We start from the raw sequence: 19,246 nt of genomic DNA on the forward strand, positions 1-19,246 counted from the left end.
AGGACATGAAAAAGTCAACAGGCCTCTGGGCAACCCACACACTTGACCTATTTCCCAGGGTCCACTAAGACCTCTCTCTCTTGGCATTTAGAAAATTACTGAACATAGTTCAATATTTTATTATTGAAAATGGTTTATTTCACTGAGTTGTTGAACCTAGCAAAGTGTTAGTGATATTTGTCTTTGGAGAGAGGTGACTTTTTTAAATATCTTGTAACCCATCCATAATCTTTTGATTTGGGCTAACTATAACTTAAATAAATTAGATAAGTAGACATTCATAGTATGCTTCCTATTTCTCATTGTATATTGTTCCCCTGCTAGCTGAACAAATATGTAGATTAAAGCTATATCCTATCCGTCAATTAGTGTTTTATTCTTGGTCTGAGTATGGTTATCTTCTTTCACATGTTTTGGGACTATGATTCACTGAATTCATATCATATATATTTAGAGAACATCAAACTGAGGAAGGCTTGATCATTGTATGGAATTCTGAAGAATTTTGTTTTCTTAATTTTAGTGTGATCAAAATATGGGATCTGCGCAAGAACTACAATGTATACCGGCAGGAACCAGTGCCCTCCAGAGTTTTCAGCTATCCTGGGAACAGTACCCGTAAACTTGGTATGGCATAACTGAATATTTAAGAAGAAAGACAATCAGGGTCATTACAAAACAAAGCAGATCTTTCTTTGCTTTTGCTGTTTTGTATTCATACATTAGAGTTACACTTTGTGCTGAGGTCAGTTACCAAGATCTGTCTTAGCCTGATTTCAGAACTAGCTTTAACAAACTAATGGAATTAGTGACCCTCTTTGGTTACCTGCTTTGAGAGAATGGGCAGGATGAGCTAATTAGCTAGGTGTCAATAGTGTTCAGTGCTGCCACATTACCTTTTGGGATGGTCTGTGTAAACTGGAATGTTTCCAGGATTGTGGAAAATGATTTTTAAAAAGGTAGTGTTTTGGGAGAGGATACTGTGTTGGTTACTTATGCTATAAGAGGCTGTAAAATTTATTTTCTCGCCCTTGTGAGTTTCAATGTTCCATGATGTCTCTCAGGCAGGTCATTGGGAGTTAAACAACACACTGACAGTATCCAGCTCTTTTACATCTGATTTAATGATAGCAGTTGCCATGCTAGATTAGTGATAGCATTACTAAGGAACTAAATGAATACAAGTGGACTGAATTTCAAACCCCCCCAACAGCAGAATTTCTGTTGGTGAGTGACCTAATGTTGTCATAGTCAAAATCACTCTGTAAAATGTAAATATGACTTGCTATGATGTTAATCAGGACTGAATAATAAGAGCCTGCCTATATGTGTATGTCTTCTCAGTGCTCTGCTCCTTCCTCTGACGTGATGTAGACAGTAGGAGGTGAGGACAGGATTTTGCCGTTTCCTCTTAGGGAATGTTTTTTGGACAGTTTTTTTTCCTGGTGCCAAGCAAAATTTTCCAGTTCCCTGGGCTTTTAATTTTTAAGCAATGATTTAAAACACTTTTAGATACTTCTGATTTCTACCTACTTTTTATATTTTCTATCTGATTTACATGGAGCCAGTTTGGTATGGTGGTTTAAGTAGAAACTGGGAGAGTGAGAGTTTTACTCTACCTTAGAAACAAAGCCAGTTGGATGACTAAGCTAGTCACATTCAGCCCTAGGAAGGAGGCAATGGCAAACTACTTCTTAAAAATCTTTGCCAAGAAAGTTGCAGGGATTTGCTCAGGCAGTCTCTGAAAAATAGTCTCAATTGAATGCAGGAATAGGATCCGATCGGTATAACTACCGATTCTGTTGCTGTGCATCGCGCACGCATGTGCGAGTCGCGCGAGTGCAATTTACAACCTGCTGTGCTGCCCAGACAGCTGAGCAGCGCTGCGTGCAGGTGCACAGTGGTTGGAAAAGCCCTTTTATCCTGCTTTTTCAATCACAGCTGTGCCGCGCAAAGCAGCTGTGGTTGAAAAAGCAGGAAATAAAGGACAGGTAAGAGCCCAGGCGGGTGGGTGGGGCAAAACATCAGCAGACACAGAACCGGTTCTGTGTTTGCTGCTCTTCAGAGCTACCGGTTCTGTAGAGCCGGACAGAACTGGTAGAATCCCACCCTTGAATGAATGTAAGAAAAATAAAATCTGATTTCCAAAAAAATGTTTTTACACTGCAATATCGCATGTGCTAAAATATTTTTTAAAATATCTTTCTCCTTTTATCAAAACCCACAGACTGACTGACAAAGCATAAGAAGTTAGTTTCCCTATAAAAAAAACTCACATGTACCAAAAATGAAAAAATGCATGCTATTCCACCTTCGCAAAAAGGCAAGCCTTCTCTTTGTATTGAAATAACATAAAACGTAGATGAATTTCTCCTCCATACACTGTTTGTACCTTAGTGTTTTATTTGAAAGTGCTTGCTGGAATTTTTGTGTTTAATTACCCTTTAATCTTCCAATAAATACTAATAATCAGATTCCTATTCCTGGGATTAGCTGTTTCTTATCCAGCCTTTAAGAAGGGAAGTCTGACAACAGAATCTTCTGTATTCTAGGATATTCCAATCTTATTTTGGATTCCACTGGTACCAACCTATTTGCTAATTGCACTGATGATAATATATACATGTTCTGTATGCCAAGTCTGAAGAATACTCCAGGTAAGTACTAATGTTTTGGGATACAGGTTATCTGTACAGTACTTAAAAGGTTTAGAAAGCTATGGCTGATGCACTTACTGTATCTCTGGCAGTAGTACCATACGCATTTCCAGGAAAAGTAAGTCCCATATATTTGATATATCTTTTGCCAAGCTGAATGTCCATAGAATTGCAGTGTGTAGTAGATTATACTTTATATACAAATCTATCAGGACAGCTTCTATGAATTGCAGTATGAAAGTTTATAACCCCTACAAATGTCTTCATACTCTGTTTTCCTTTAGACAAACAAGCTCAGTTGTCTGAGGATTACTTGTTTATCTTTTCTCTGTGTTATAGTCATTAGCGACCTTTTATATTAATCTCGAGTGGAACTATTACATCATATGTCAGTGAATTCCTTTGTTAATTGTGTTTATCTCAAGCAAGCCTTGTTGATTTATCATCTTCAGAGTCTGCAAAATTACGTCTCAGACCACAAGAAAACAGCAAATACTGAAAGATTGACTTAAATATGTTTGGAATAGTGGGTATTATTAAGTTTTAATTGCTCTTTTCTTCCTCTTTGGAAGGAAGTAAAATGAACTGTCCATGGAAATCTGTCTACATTCCAACAATCTACCTTTATGCTATATTCTGTAATTCTGCAAGAGTCAGAAGGTTCAGTTGATTTTGGTAAATTGGGTTTTCTGAAGGATAGATGTGGCAACTCCACAATTAGAATATTTTGAAAATGTAGGAAAATGCTTTTTTTTTTTTTTTTGCTATGGAAGTATCACTGATAAGGACTTGGATTTTGAGAAAAGGGGGAAAGTCAGATAAGGAAGGTATTTACATTCATTTTTATTTAAGTGTTTCTAATGGAAGGCTACCAAGCAGAAAGAAAAAAATCCAGACTACACTGGAAAACTGGTTCAATTTTTGCTAGCATCTATAAAGATTTCTAATGCTTGAATTGTAATTTAGCCTAAATTGATTGATATAGTACAAATTGGTGGATCTTAGTTTTTCTCTTGTTCTACCTATTTCTCTATTTTTGTTCAAACAATATTGCAAAATGCTGTATGCATCTTGGGAATTGCAATAGCATCTTGTTTTATCAGAACATTGCACATATATCTACTTGCTTACTCATAGCTCCAAAACTATGCAGTTTTATAAAGCTGCCTTAATAGTAGCACGGAGTTAATTATGAATTACTGTAGGTGAATTGATGTAATTGTAATTTTTCCTCAACCTGATGCTTTCCGTATATATTTCAAATGCAGTCCCCAGAATTTTCAGCCTCGATACACCTAGCAGGTACCAGAATAAAGAAAGCTGCTCTAAATGGTCAAATTCATTTCTTGATTCTGTCACTCTACTCCTACTAGAAGAAGATGATTGTTTTGGATTTCAAGGCCCAGATACAAGAGAGATTAAAAATTAACTTGGATCTACCTATCCTAACTGTCATGATCTCTTTCAAGTCAAGAGCATTCAAACACAGAAGAGCCTGCACTGGACAAATGTCAGCCTGAGGAATTGGAGAGCCATTAACTACCTCTGGTCAACCTTGTCAATCATTTGGGAGAATCAGTATGAATCAGATGACAGAGGTGCCAATCCCAAGCAGTGCTATCCCTGATAACATGCTACAAACTCCAGAGAACTAAGAATGGCATGTTCTTAGAGGAATTCTGCTTAACTCATTGAGATACCAACTAGCAATAGCCTTAATTGAACCTACATTACAACAACTATCAGCAATTGGTTTTTCCATAGGGGGCTACTGCTTAAATGTTCTATATTTTCATGACTTTGAATCCCCAGTAGAATAGAATAGAATAGAATAGAATTCTTTATTGGCCAAGTATGGTTGGACACACAAGGAATTTGTCTTGTACCATCCGAATCTCAATTTCTTTGGTTCCAGAATTGGCTGGCTATCCTGATGCCTAGACCTTTCAACTGCTTCTGGATTTATGATTTACCCATGTTCTGATTTGACTTTGGACTTTTACAGGCAAGACTTTGATTTCCTGTTTAGCACTGCTAAGATGTGTGAGCAATTTCACTCTGCCTACTAAAGCCTGAAAATGCTTGCTTATCCTACTCTGGGTGTGTTCAACCTGAAACAGGACAAAGCAACATGCTAATTGCTCTGACAGATGACAACAAGAAGGCAGATCAAGCATCTCTTATGGTTCCCTTAGAAAAGACAAATGGGCAACTCTTGGTGTTATAAAACAATGGGAAAATATTCTGCTGAATTTGTATGCTGAGAAAATGGTAAAATTAGTGGCCAATCTCCAGAACTAAAGGCGTTTCCATTACTGGTAGCAATTCTGATGCAGGCTTGAAATAACATGGTTTGAAACCATGTTTAGACAGCACTATGTTGGAGAAAGTTAGATTATAATATTTATATCCATAAACATCTATCCATCTACATCTAACAGGTTTTCTTTTCAATACTGATCAGAAGGTCTCTAACTACCTGTGCTGAGTATAGGAATCTGACATCGCACTGTCCATTGCAGAATGTCCATTGCACACAACTCCCTTTGCTGGTGACAACTCAGAGTTCTTTGTGGCTTTAGTTTTAAAGTTTAAAAATAGCCAAGTAACCCATATCTCTATGTCACTGCACATCCTTCTTAACAAAATAAGATACCAGTTTCAGGAAATGAAAAAAGCAATAGTTTCATATAATTGAAACTGGAAACATTTTACACACCTTTGGTGGCAAATTTTATTTTGCTGCATTGATTAAATTTTATGCATCCCATGTTCCTTTTCCTTTGATTGTGAGTATTCCATGTTTGTCCAAATATCTTAGCTGCTGGTACTAGCTCTTTAAGAAAATTGCCTGAGTTGAAAAAGTATCTTAATTATTTCTCATATTACTTAATTGTGGTTATATTTTTAGCCTGTTATCTTATTGTTCCTCTTTTACTTTAAAGCAATGTTTGTCCATTGTGAAGTTATTATAACCATACAAATAGAAACCACAGGCTATTAAATCTAAGCCTGCATAATGCAAGAATCCAAATAACTTTCAGATAGCTCTCTGGCTTCACTGACTTAAATCCAGTGAAGAGGAGCTGTCAGCTCTTTGGGTAATTTATTTCACTTACAAATTGCTCTTACTATTGAAAGATTTTCCTAACATTCAGTTGGAATTTGTCCTGTAGCTTAAAACCATTATTCTGTGCCCTGTACTCTGGGATAAAAGAGATCTTTCCCCTCTTCTGTATTTGCACATATTGATGTGTAAACATCTCAGTTCCTTCAAACTTCTCTTATAGGCTTTAGTTTTCTCGTCCCCTGAGCTTATCGTTAGTCCTGAATGTTTTCTAGTTTTTCTCAATTCTTAAATATGGTTCCCAGGATTAGACAGTGTTTCTCAAGTGGAATCTGATAACACAGAATAAAACAGAAGGATTACTCTAGGATATAAAAGGTATATAGATAGTCCTCGACTTACAACAGTTCATTTAGTGAATGTTACAATGGAACTGAAAAAAGTGACCATTTTTCACACAGCCGTTGCAGCATCTCCATAATCACATGATCAAAATTTGGATGCATGGCAATTGACCCATGTTTATGATGGTTGCAGTGTCCCAGAGTCATGTAATCATCTTTTGCGACCTGACCAAAAAAAGCCCGTGGGGAAGCCAGATTCACCTAAACAACCATGTTACTAACTTAACAACTGCAGTGATTCATTTAACAAGTATGGCAAGAAAGGTCATAAAGTGGGCAAAACTCACGTAACAACTGTCTCACTTGGCAACAGAAATTTTGGGCTCTTTGGAGTTACAATTGTGGTAAGTCAAGGATTACCTCTACTTCCATTGATGCAACCTGAATCAAATACGTATTTTTGTGACCATATCACAGTACTGGCCCATATTCAGATTCGCAGCTAGCTACTTTTCTATTTTTTCCCTTAAGTAATATTAACACATCAGATGTTCATCAAATTGTACTTCTTTATTTTATTTGTTTCCTAATTGAAATTTTTCATTTTTATGTGTAATTTAGTTTTGGAATTTATTTCTACACTACAGTATTAGATCTTCAATATGATTTTGTCTCATTAAAAATTGATAATTGTTCTCTATGTCTCTTCCAAAACATGGAACATGAATAGAAATATTGAAGAGCATAGAACCCAGGTATCTCTCTCAGAACCTTCCCACTTATCATTGTTATCCAAACTCATCAGTACTTTCCAGCCTCTTCTTTTCCCTTCTTCTGAAGTTAGGCACATGTGCTCTCTTCTACTCTGGCACTTCATCAGTTTTCCAGGATAAAATATAATACATGAAGGTGCAGCCAGACAATCAATTACTTTCTTCAGTTCACTGGGATGAAATTAATCTGCCTCTGGAGATTAATATTTATTCAAAATTGAGAAAATTTCTTTACTCCTTGCAGCTTCCTAATAGAATACATATTTGTTGAAGAAAACTGACCCAAAATAGCTGAGTGTGTTTTTTCTTTCTTGTTATGCTTATTGCCTTCTTCACTTAATAACAGGTATATCAATTCTTTACCTTTATTTTGAAATTTAATAATTAAATTGTTAATTCTTGTTAATTGTAATATTCTTTGTTAAGCTCTTTTTTTTGCTTTTCCTTTCCAGTTCAGGGCTATTGTCTATATACTTTTCCTTTGTGATCTGACTTCTTTACATCATCTATATACATCCTATTTATTTTTAATTCTTGACCATTCAAAGGGAGGAGTAATTTGTATTTGAATGTCCTAAAATCTCAATTTATATCCTTTTGGTAATTATGTAATGTATACAAGTAAAGGCCTTGGCAATAAAACTTTGATTAATCTGCTTCTGAGATGGTACTAAATGGTTTAGAGCCTTCTCTATGTAAAATACTATGTGATGTAAAGGATTTATCTTCACATTCAGCTCTAAGTTGAATATGGTTGTTTTTCTTTGTTTTTTGTTGAATTGCAGTGTCAGTTTTCAGTGGACATCAAAATTCCAGCTTCTATGTCAAATCCAGCATTAGCCCAGATAACCAGTTCTTAATCAGTGGGTCAAGTGACCAGTGTGCCTATATCTGGAAGGTAAGCAGTGTTGGCTTTGACCACAACATTGCTATGTTATTTTTATGTTCATTTTGCACAGCAAAGATTGATATGTAGGCACAGAGGGAAGATAATAAGATTCACTGAACCATGTTTCCAGCATACTGTGTCTAAAGTACACAGCTGTCAAACCTGAATACAAGTCCAGACAGAAAACAGAGCTAAGTTCCTACCTTTACCATCTCTGTATTTCTGGTTGCTGATCTTAATCTGGTTTTAATACGCCTTTAAAAATCTCTTTTCAGTTGTTTTTCAGCAACTACAACAAGCTGGAAGTTCTTGCTTTATATTTAACAAGAGTATACATTAACCAAAGTTTAATAGTCATAATTGTTTTTATTTTTTTAAGCTAATCATTTCCCAAGGTTTGTAAACTCCGTCACAATTAGGTTTCTTTCACTTCTCCTATCTCCATGATCCTCAATTTCCAGCAGTTAAGATTTTATTATGATAGTTCAGTTAGAGTTTTTTGTAACATTTGCCAGTATCAGCTGGCAGCTCAGAAACTTAGTTTACATGCCAAGCTTTCTGTGGAGAGATGCATCCAGTGACACATTAAGGTATTTCAGGTTAACCTATCTAATATAAAATAAGCAAAATTAAGTGCTTTATATTAAATTAGATTTCTAAAATAATCCAATACAATTTTTAAAAACTCATTTAAATCAGTAGGCATGTTATTTAATTTTAGAACAACCTCCTTTTGTTTTGCATTTCATTCTCTTGACCTAGTATTCAGGAAGCCTAACTGAGTGCTCCTTAAACATTTTCTAAGAACCTTGAGAAATTGCTTTCTCAATATTTTTGATTCCCTAGGTGTCTTGAATTATTAACATCAAATATTAACATTTTAATGGCTCTAGGATTGTTTCATCACCACCTAGTTACCAATGTTTGCATATTTCTTCTTATCACAAAGTTTCCTCTTCAAAACATTTTCCCCAAAAGGATGGAATTCTCAAAATATAAACATTCAAGGCAAAATATGAAGCATAAACTGTTTCATGCTAACATCTGCATAATTTTTGAGTTATACAATTTGTTTACTTAAAACATTTATATAGTTGCCTATTTTAAAAACAACTCTGGTAGCTTGCAACCAATAAATATATATATTGTAAAACTAACAGCAATAAAACTGAAAACAGGAAAACCTGGTGTCACGGCCACACTTCTCTGATGCATTCACATTCTTGTCCAGTCCTGACTTCACCCTATCGCAAAACTTGGGGGAGAAGCTAGGTTTTAAGTGGAAGGATAGAACGGTAGAGGCTGTCAGATCTTGGGGGAAGGAAGCAATATTCAAAGTGCGGCCTCACTACTGCAGTAAAGAGTAATACCATCAGTTCCGGTGGTCTTAATGCTGTCCCGGTGTTGATGCTACCTAGGACTGCATTGACCTTTTTGTAGCTGCAGCACACTGCTGAGCCATACTTAAGCAGTGGTCCAGTATGACACCTAGATCCCTCTCATAAGCACTACTATTGAGCCAGGTATAGAATTCATGTGTGATAGCTTATCCTGAGAACTTGAAAAAATAATCACAAATTTATGTTGATTTGATTGACATCACAAGATCTGTGTATGTATTTTAAAGATTTTAAATTGAGAAAATATAACAGTCTTAAAGCTCATCAGCTTTACATGTTAGGATATATGTGTAAAAGACCAAGGGAAATGGCTTTAAAAATCAAGGTCAAAATCTGGAATAATGATACTTGGACCATATTACTAGTGGCTGGAAGTAGAGGTTCAGCTGCATAATTCATCAGCTTATAATGAAAAATAGGAAAAACTTAACACTGGGTAAAAAAAATTCAAAATTTGGACTTTATAGTATTGATCTTAGTTTTACCCATAATCTGGATTTAACTTTTGCATATTTTGAATATACAATTTATCTTACAGATGTAGCTACAATGTTTATACATTTCTTCAGGATGTGTTTGGTTTCTCTACTTCCTTTTGTCCTTTAACCAACAATACATGATAGAAGCTCTTTGACAATTTGCATCTGTTTTCTCTAACCTGAATTGTCTATATTTATTACGGTACAGTTTACAGCTAAGAATGACTGCAGAGATCCAGCCAATTTGGGTATCCATCAGGGATGGTTTCTGTAGTAAAAGCAGGGAGTAATGAGAATTCTCCATTGAATGAAATCAATGGTTAGATGTCTAGAAGATCAAGTGTCCTACTTTGAATTGTGTTCATTGTACTAATAATCAAGAATCTTTCCTGATACTTTTTTTCCCCCTTGTGTCTATATATAGGTATCTGAACCACAACTTCCTCCAATGGTACTTCATGGCCACCTGCAAGAGGTCACTTCTGTCGCCTGGTGTCCATCTGATTTCACTAAGGTTTCTTTCTGGTGTTTTGTCATTTTTTGTTTTGTTATTGTTCTATTCCATTTTCTCTTTTTGCAAAAGGAAACCTGACTATTTTCTCTTGTTTTTAAAACATGGATAGCTATTTTTAAAGGTTCTTTATTCCAAGCATTTTTTTCTTCCTATTTCCTTATATACTTCATGCTTTCCCCAGAAATCTTTGGTCCTCAAGTGGCTTATCCTACTCCTTTTTATCATGCAGATTAAACATGTATATAGAAATCAGTTCTTGCTTTATTGTAAAGTGTAATGTAATGAAATGGTTGTCTGATCAGAAGTAAGAACACTGAGTTTGATAGGGCTTCCTAAGTGAATGCAGCATGGCTGATTACTTTTTTTGTAGGCTGAGGCCTTACTTTTTTTGTAGGCTGAGGCCTGCATCGCCTCTGTATATAAGATACATGGGCAATCCTAAGAAAAAAAATTACTTAGCAATATTTAATTCCATTAATGGGTGATACTGATGACTTTTAGGGAGTGTTCCTTAAAAGAGATATCAGTTTCATCCAGTGTGGGTACTGTAAATTGGATAGTAAAATCCATATACAGCCAGTAATTTGCCCACTCTTTTATATTCCATATTTTAAACAGTACAATATTTGTCATGCCATTTTGCAGATTTCCACTTGTTCAGATGACAACACTATCAAAATTTGGCGCTTGAGGCAAAACATCAAAGAAAAGACCTGGACAGACAAAACCAGATTTGTGGGTTGGACTAATCAAAAGACCTTAGCAGAACAAAACAAAATAGGTAAGGCCTTGTGAATTAATGATCACTTTTCTCTAATGTGGATTTAGATCTTAGAAAACTTATTTACAAAATAAATTACAAAATATAATTTATTTCTAATTTTCTCTAAATTCAGCCTATATGAATCATACAATAATCTGTATAAATCATAAAGAACATCACTTTTATGGTGCAATGTATACTAATAATGAGAAGAGCTTAAAAACTGCATAGGCCCTACTGTAATTCTCATACACAACAAATTTGTTGTATATATTTGTCAAAATTAAAAATATACAAAACCAAAAAATGGCAGTAGAAATCAAAAGAATATATAAAATTGGGTTTTATTGTAAAATATTCCAGCAAATAAACCTGTTTCAATTAATATAAAGATTTCTGAAGTAGTTTTCCTAGAAATAGGTTAGTTTAATAATCAGTGCAATATTTCAAATTCTAAATCTATCTGATGCTGAACATGTTATAGATTGTTTCCAGCATCCCAAATATAAAAATTAACACATGGTTCTATCTAAACAAATGCATTAATTTCTTCAAACAATATCTGTCATGCAACAAATGAGATGATATTTCTCTAGTATTTTTTTACTAAATAATCAGACTGCTTTTTATTTAAAAAATGCATCACCACCTGCAAAGATTTTGGGGATATCAACACGCTTCTCTGTGTTGAAGGAAGGTACTGTTTCTCCAAGAATGAAGTATTCTGTTATATTTAAATGATAAAGGAGAAATATAGTGATAAAATGAGATGACCTGTAGAAAATTCAGTCCCTCTTTAAGTGTGTGGAATTCATAAGTGTTTGAAGAACTCCCAGAGTTTCATGTATTTTATATCATAGAATGCCAGATACCTATGATATTATAATAGCAAAAGCTGTATTCTGTACGTGGTTAGTGTTAATGAATTCTTAACTAATCATGTGATATTTGATGAGAAAGATTTATTTATGTATTGCATATCAAAAGCAATCTAAGTATTTAATTGTCAAATATGGTTTCCTTATTCAGACCACACTCCTATAATAATAAAATTGTTTTTAATCTACAGTAATTCTTTGGAGTTTGTCCAAATGTTGGATTATAGTTATATGGCATTGCATTGATCGTCTTAAACTAGACTTCTTTACCATTTCCCTCACCCTCGGTCCCACAAAGGACAGAAATAGAAAAGCTATTCCTGTTATGTATATTTTTGCTACTTTATATATTGCCATTGGTGCATGAATAGCATTTAACAGTTGTGGCAATGATATTTCTTTTGACCTTATGTGCATTGCATAAGAAGAATGTCATTCTTAACTTACTTGCAAAGAGGGGTAAACTTCCAGGGTAAAGAATGTATTGTTAGACATTAATCTTTAAACTTAGTGTTACAAGAGTGTCTTCACTTCTATCTATTGACTGCAACTCACAGCACAATCATATGTGATATAAATCCTTTTTATCTCTCTTTTACAAAGAAGTTCCCAAAAAATGAATTATGGTGATGTATGAGTGAGCTTTGCAAATGGCATATTTCTAGTTGTAGGAATGGCAGTAAATTGTTCTGTAAACATAAAATTCCTATGCAGGAAACTTGCAGAACAATAGGAGGGTATGTGCCAGTTCTCTTTCATGCTGCGAGTATCTCACGTGCACATATACATCATTGTTCCCTTAGGAAACTTAGTATAAAAGAATCACTTCCTATTCCCATAGACAAAGAAGAGTGCTATTTAATCCTTTGGTTTGAAAACTGTGATATGCATTCTGCATCTTTATAAAGTTGGCAGTAGTATTATATATATCCTTCATTTTCTCCTGAAACAGCTTAGAAATGGAAAAGGAAGTCCATGAACTCAGCAAACATAAGCAGGCTTTCTTTTGAAACCTTGGTTTGTTGAATACAAAGCATATGCTAAATACACAAAATAGTTATTTGCACTGATTCATATTGTCTTAACCTCAGTTCTATTTCAGGGCTATCTAGATAAAAGCATGCAAGCTGTTTGTACTTCCTCCCTCCTCCCATTCACTGACAGAGACAGTGCTACTGTGGCTACCTAGGAATTATATATGACCAGATTTTGCTAGCAGGCTTTCTGAAATTTTAATATTTGGAAAAGGGATACAGATATGTTTACCATTTATTTTTATATTTGAGAATGTAAAGGCAAATTCTCCAAGCAATTCCTTGAGCAAGGCCTTTGTTCTTTGTGGAAGTGCCTGATTTCTTCAGATTTATCATTTTGTCTTTTACCACAAAACCCTTGCCAAGATGCATTGAATTTTCCTAGAAATAAAGTATTTCTAAATAACTTTATACACATTTTCCTAAGTAGCAATTCTCAGGTTGTCTACTAAGAAAACACAGGAAAAAAAAAACCCTTCAAATCCGAGTCATTTAGATACTAAATATTTAAATAAGTTTAGTGTGCAACATTGCTATATTTTCCCTCATGTTATTTTATCTTCACTAAAGCTGCTTTATTTTCCTTCTAGAAGTTCTTAGCAGCAGGCATGGTACTCCACCTAAAGTTCTTCCAACAGGCAGCCCTCCTATTTCTTCACCACAGCCAGCTGCTTGTGCTCCAACTTACACGGGAGATCTTCCACTTCCTACCAACACACCAACATCATCTTCTGCCAAGACACCAACCATCTCAATTTGCACCTTCACTTCTGCAAAGCAGAAAGTCACTTCAAGCACCTTATCAAAACTAACACTTTCCTCAACTACGTCCATTCAACAGTGGGCTACGAAGACTCCAAATTCATCTCCACCTATAAAGGAAACAAAGATAGTTTCTCCACAAATAGCTGCAGCAGATATTCCTGACACTGCCTTTGCTTCCACCTCACCACATCCGAGGTCAGAAACACGTGCCAAGAGAAGGTTAGAATCCAGTAGGGAAGAAAATATGATGTGTCTCAAAATTTGTAACTGTATGACTGAACATCATCCAGAGTCTAAGAAATCCAGACAAGAACAGTTCACTTTGGCAGCAAGTTCAAAGCCTTGTAGAGGAAACTACCTTACTCTTAATGGAGAAGTACAGAATATTCAAAGCTTGAAAGAGCCCTTTTCTCCTAGTAGTCCTTGTTCTTCTGCCACTTGTCTAAATTATCCACATCTTATGGAGACACCTTGTGAGAAGATGGTTGACAAGGAGAATGGTTCTACTGACAAAAGAACCTGGCTGTCTGATTTGGGAAATAAACTACGAACTAACAAAACGAATAACTCCAGTGGGTCATCCTCACCATTACGGAATCCAAGCACAAAACGAATGGAAGCTAGGACAGGAGCTACATCACCAGGGCCTGTAAGTAAAACACCTATTTTAATTTGGTCAAAATTCTTCTTACAAGTATTATACATTATAGTAAAAACACCATCCATGCTAACAAGTAGAAAAATAATCTCTGCTATAAAAAGTAGGAAGAGATAAGGAGAGAGGACTAGTTACCAAATTAAGTCAGTATTATATAGCCAAAGAGCATCACTCTGGTGCATAAGAAGCAAAGATGGGGAAGTAGCCCATGCTTGGGAGCACATAAACAGTTTGAAGAATCTTTAATGCTGACTTATGAAGTAGGGATATTCAATTGTCAGAAATTAAGTTTCTCAGTTTCCAAGACTGAGAATTAAAGTATAAACAGAACTTCTGCCTCCCACATAGCTCAATTAGCTCTGCAGGTCAGTTTTTTTATACAGCACATGTTTGTGCATGTAGAAATATGGAGTTTCTAATCTTTATCTACAGAGTTTGGGTGAATTTTATACTTGCTGTCTTTTGTTCTACGTTCTAAAACTAATGGCAAGGCTGTATAGCATAAATCTTTAATGGTATAGAGATGATGTTTTTATTTTCAAGGTGTAAGGCTAGTAAATGTACTATTGTTGGGTTTTTAAATCCTGCCCCCACTCCAAGCAGGAAAGTATACTATGTGATTGAATGTTTTGCTAGATGATTATTTCTTTTGTCCAAGAGGATTGGTTTCTGTCTGTCTCTTTTTGATAATGGATAGATCTGATAGTGATACTGTTTACCACTTTCACATCTTGTTACTAGATGTGTACAAACAAACAACACATAAACTGGGTGTTGCTTTAATTCGTGCACTAAAAAGGAAGTTGGCTTCTATAGTGAAATCTGTTGTATAAGCCAGGCAGGTCCATTAGGTCACGCCATCACCACCTGGAGCACCAGGTCTGCCCAGCCCGAAGGAGGCAAAGCAGCCAGCTAGAAAGGCCGAGTGAAAATGGTAAAAGCACGCCCATTCTCACCAGGCAAAAGGCAGCCACTGCGAGCGGGGAAAGCTCGATCCGCATTGGCTCTGTGGCCGCCCAAGCCCAGCCGGGATCGCATGCCTCCCTCCATCTCTGCTGGGCCTGGGTAACCAGGGCTCCGATTGGGATCTGGCTTTCCCCCTCACGGTGGCCATTTTTTGCCTGCTGGGCCTAGGTGTGCTATACCACTTCTACTCAGCCTTTCTAGTGGCTACTTTGCCTCCTTTGTGCTGGGCAGGCCTGGTGCTATGAGCTGCGCTTTCCAGGAACGCTGGCCAAGCAGGGAATTTGGCTGAAATCCTCAGCTTGCAATGGAGATGCAGTGGGGGAAAGGTGGGGAGCCTGCAAGACAGAAGGTTGCCTTCAGTCCAGGGAAGGGACCACAGCCTGGGGGGCTCCATCTGAAGGAACTGCGTCTGTCAGGCAGCACCCCAAAAGCACTCTGGAGCTGCTGCTTGCAGGGCAGGGCGGGGCTCAGCTTTCCTTGCTGAGCAGTCCCGCTGAAGGAGGTGCATCACTACTCCTGGCAGCTCCTGGGTGGCGACTCTGCCACTACTCGGCAGACTCACCCAGCCCAAAAGAGGCAAAGTGACTAGCTAGAAAGACGCGTTCCACTTACAAACCCGATGCACCGAGGCCACCAGCAGCTCAGGCCCAGGCCCAGGCCCAAGAGGCAAAAAAAGGCCACCGAGAGTGGGGAAAACAAGATTCCCATCGGAGCCCTGGTTACCCAGGCCAAGCAGAGATGTGGGGGGAAGGCATGTGATCCCAGCTGGGCTTGGGTGGCCATAGCGCCGATGTGGATCGAGCTTTCCCCGCTCGCAGTGGCCACCTTTTGCCTGCTGAGAATGGGCATGCTTTTACCACTTCTACTCGGCCTTTCTAGCTGGCTGCTTTGCTTCCTTCTGGCTGGGTGGGTCTGCAAGCTGATCTGGCCCTCAATAAAATTGAGTTTGACAGCCCTGGTGTAAGCCTTCTTAGATTGATTTAGAGTACCCTACTAGACACGACTGCTGATTAACTTCTGGCTACATAAGAAATCATGTATGATAATTAGTTAGCTGCTAATGTAGAGAAATTGATTAGAATGACTTTGGAAAGGACAAAACTAAAGATGAAAACTTTTATGCTGATAATTATATTTGACTAGTTTTTTTGTTGTGTTTTAATCTTACAGATTATAACTACAATAACAATGAGGAAGATTTGTTCATACTTCGAGCGAAAGTCGCAAAAAAACTAAAGAACTATGAGTGTACCTTAATGATGAAACATGCTTTTTATTAACCCAGATGGATGTAGTTTTATTCACAAAAAAGATTCCCATGCATTTTAATTAAAACTAATGCTTCCTGTGTTTTTTTTTTCTATTTACTGTCTTGCATTTAATTCGTTAGGACACGAATTAAATGGAGAAACGGGTTCAATGAATGAAACAGCCAATCCCTTTGATTTAAGATTATTTTTTTATGGTAAATTGCAGAAAATATTTTTTCAAACCTTTTTTGAGTATACTTTTACCTATTTGAATGTACTTTCAATTGTTAAATTAACACATAATGCAAAACAAATCATCCATTCAAGAATGCTTTACTTGATCTGCCTGATACTAAAGGAAATGCCTTTATTTTATGCTTCACAGTTTCCCATTGGTGTAAAATATTTTCTTATAAAGTACACTTTTCTTAACATTGCAGTTCTTTTTCTTCTTTTTCAGTGGAGCAGATAATAAACAGGAGGGACAAAAACATACTGCTCACTCCTGCAGGAAATCTGACACTTGAAGTGGTGAAAGCTAAATTTTTGGCTCCATGATTGTTTTGTATTGAGCATTTTCCTTTTCACAGCATACTGAAGTTGCTAAAATTGACATACGTTGCCATGTAGATCACAGTAGGAATATATAAATTATTAAAACTGTCTAGAAAAAAGTGTAATTTCATATCAAGTGATAATGTAGCATTTCTCTTCAGTATTTCCTTGACATATGAAGTAATCAGCTGTATTATAACTAAATAAATGTATAGTCCTGGTGAAAAAGGGGGAACTTTATTTTTTTTTCTTTGTAAGCCTCCTAGAATCTCTTACAAAGGTGAGATGGGTGGCAAACAAGTCAAATAAATAAATAAATCAACAACTCCCAAGGTCACTCAGTCATTGGCTCACTATAGAAAGTAATTGTATCTTTTAAATCATTTGCTTTAAATATCTTCCTATATGGACTGACTAGTGACTGCTAATTCAGATCATGTCCATATTAATCATCTGCATGGATGTGCTGAGATTCTGTATTCATTCGTTCTTTGCTCTTGCATAATTGCCAGAATTATTTCTGGTTAGCATATTTTGATGTTTTCAATAATTGTTCCTTCTCAGTATTTGGTATGTATTTACCTATTTAAGCTAATTAAGTTGTTAGAAATGGGCCTCTCCTCTCACATCTGCTGTTGGATAAAGGACTTTCCTACTAACAGACCCCAAACTGTTAGGATTGGCAGCTATTTTTCCTCCACTCTTGCTCTCAGCACTGGTTCTCCACAGGTCTGTGTGCTGAGCCCCCTTTTGTATTCACTCTACACCTAGGACTGCACTCCCTCTTGTCCCACTAACTCTATAATAAATTTTGCAGACAACACCACGTTGGTGGGACTCGTATCAGGAGAAGACGAGACGGCCTATAGGTCAGAGGTTCTCAGGCTGGTCTTATGGTGCAAGAGTCATAACCTCACCCTGAACATCAAAAAGACCAAAGAATTGATATAGACTTCAGACGATGCAAAACAGACCCTCTCCCACTATATATCAATGGAGTCTGTGTGGAAAGAGTTCATAGTTTTAAATTTCTAGGAACTCATATTTCCGACAACCTTACTTGGTCAGTCCACACTATGGCCACTGCAAAGAAGGCCCAGCAGCACCTGCACTTTCTGAGGCTGCTGAAAAAAGAGTGGCCTGGGTGAGAAGTTGCCGGTTACTTTTTACCATTCTACCATCGAGAGCATTTTGGCATACTGTAACGGTGTGGTATGCTGGATGCTCTGTAGTGGATAAGAAGATGCTCCAGAGAGTTATAAACACAGCACAAAAAATCATCGCTTGCTCTCTTTCTTCTTTGGAAGAGATTGCGAAGACCAGACTCCTCTCTAGAGCACTAAAACTCTCCACAGACCGTTCTCATCCTGGATATTCATATTTTGAACTTACCATCAGGGAGGCGTTTTGGTGTCTTAAAATGAGGACTAATAGACTGAGAAACAGGTTCTTTTCCAAGGCAATAATTGTCTTGAATCAAACAATGCATATGTGATTTAGCCCTATGTATGTAGTGGCATTTTTAAACTATCTAACTTACTATATGTTTTAGATAGGTTTTAGACTAGGTTTTTGATTATTATTTGATTATTTTAAATTTTAAATACTCTAGTGTGATTGTGATGTGGTGTTTCGGACACTGCTGGAGTAGCTTTCAAATTTCATTGCATTTGTAGAATGCAATGACAATAAAGATATTCTATTCTAATGAATGTACTACATCTGCTTTCTTCAGATTTACTTGGGCAGCAGCGAACTGATATTTGTTACAAGTGATCTTAACACCAGTCATCCTTCTGAAATTCATTTCTGTGTTGCTGCAAGATGCATTTTGCAACTTAGAGCTCTGCAGGCTGTTCCTATTGTGCAGAAAAGAGCAGCAAAGATGATTAGGGGACTGGATGTTAAAATACATGAAGAACAGTTGCTGGAATTGGGTATGTCTAGTTTAATGAAAAGAAGGATTAAGGGTGACACGATAACAGTGTTCCAATATCCCAGGGGTTGCCACAAAGAAGAGGGAGTCAAGCTATTCTCCAAAGCACCTGAGGGCAAGACAAGAAGCAATGGGTAGAAACTAATCAAGGAGAGAACCAACCTAGAACTAAGGAGAAATTTCTTGATAGCACAATTAATCAGTGGAACAACTTGCCTCCAGAAGTTTTAAACACTCCAACACTGGAAGTTTTTAAGAAGACATTGGGCAACCATTTGTTTGAGATGGTATGGGGCAGGGGTGTCAAGCTTATGGCCC

General features: G+C 36.7%; 1 protein-coding gene across 1 annotated transcript in view; it reads left to right on the forward strand.

The window, feature by feature from the left end:
* DTL (denticleless E3 ubiquitin protein ligase adapter) overlaps positions 1-17,295 on the forward strand; it is a 28,904-nt gene extending 11,609 nt beyond the window's left edge. The window contains exons 9-15 of the mRNA XM_026695418.2: positions 524-627; positions 2,553-2,657; positions 7,627-7,739; positions 10,034-10,123; positions 10,769-10,904; positions 13,389-14,212; positions 16,358-17,295. Coding sequence (XP_026551203.2) covers positions 524-627; positions 2,553-2,657; positions 7,627-7,739; positions 10,034-10,123; positions 10,769-10,904; positions 13,389-14,212; positions 16,358-16,423 — 1,438 coding nt within the window. The 3' untranslated portion in view covers positions 16,424-17,295. The remainder of the gene's footprint in view (positions 1-523; positions 628-2,552; positions 2,658-7,626; positions 7,740-10,033; positions 10,124-10,768; positions 10,905-13,388; positions 14,213-16,357) is intronic.
* Positions 17,296-19,246: the final 1,951 nt, after the last annotated feature.

This window comes from Pseudonaja textilis, chromosome 1 (genome assembly GCF_049901715.1).
Source record: "Pseudonaja textilis isolate UNSWEBS1 chromosome 1, rPseTex1.2, whole genome shotgun sequence".
Taxonomy (NCBI): domain Eukaryota; kingdom Metazoa; phylum Chordata; class Lepidosauria; order Squamata; family Elapidae; genus Pseudonaja; species Pseudonaja textilis.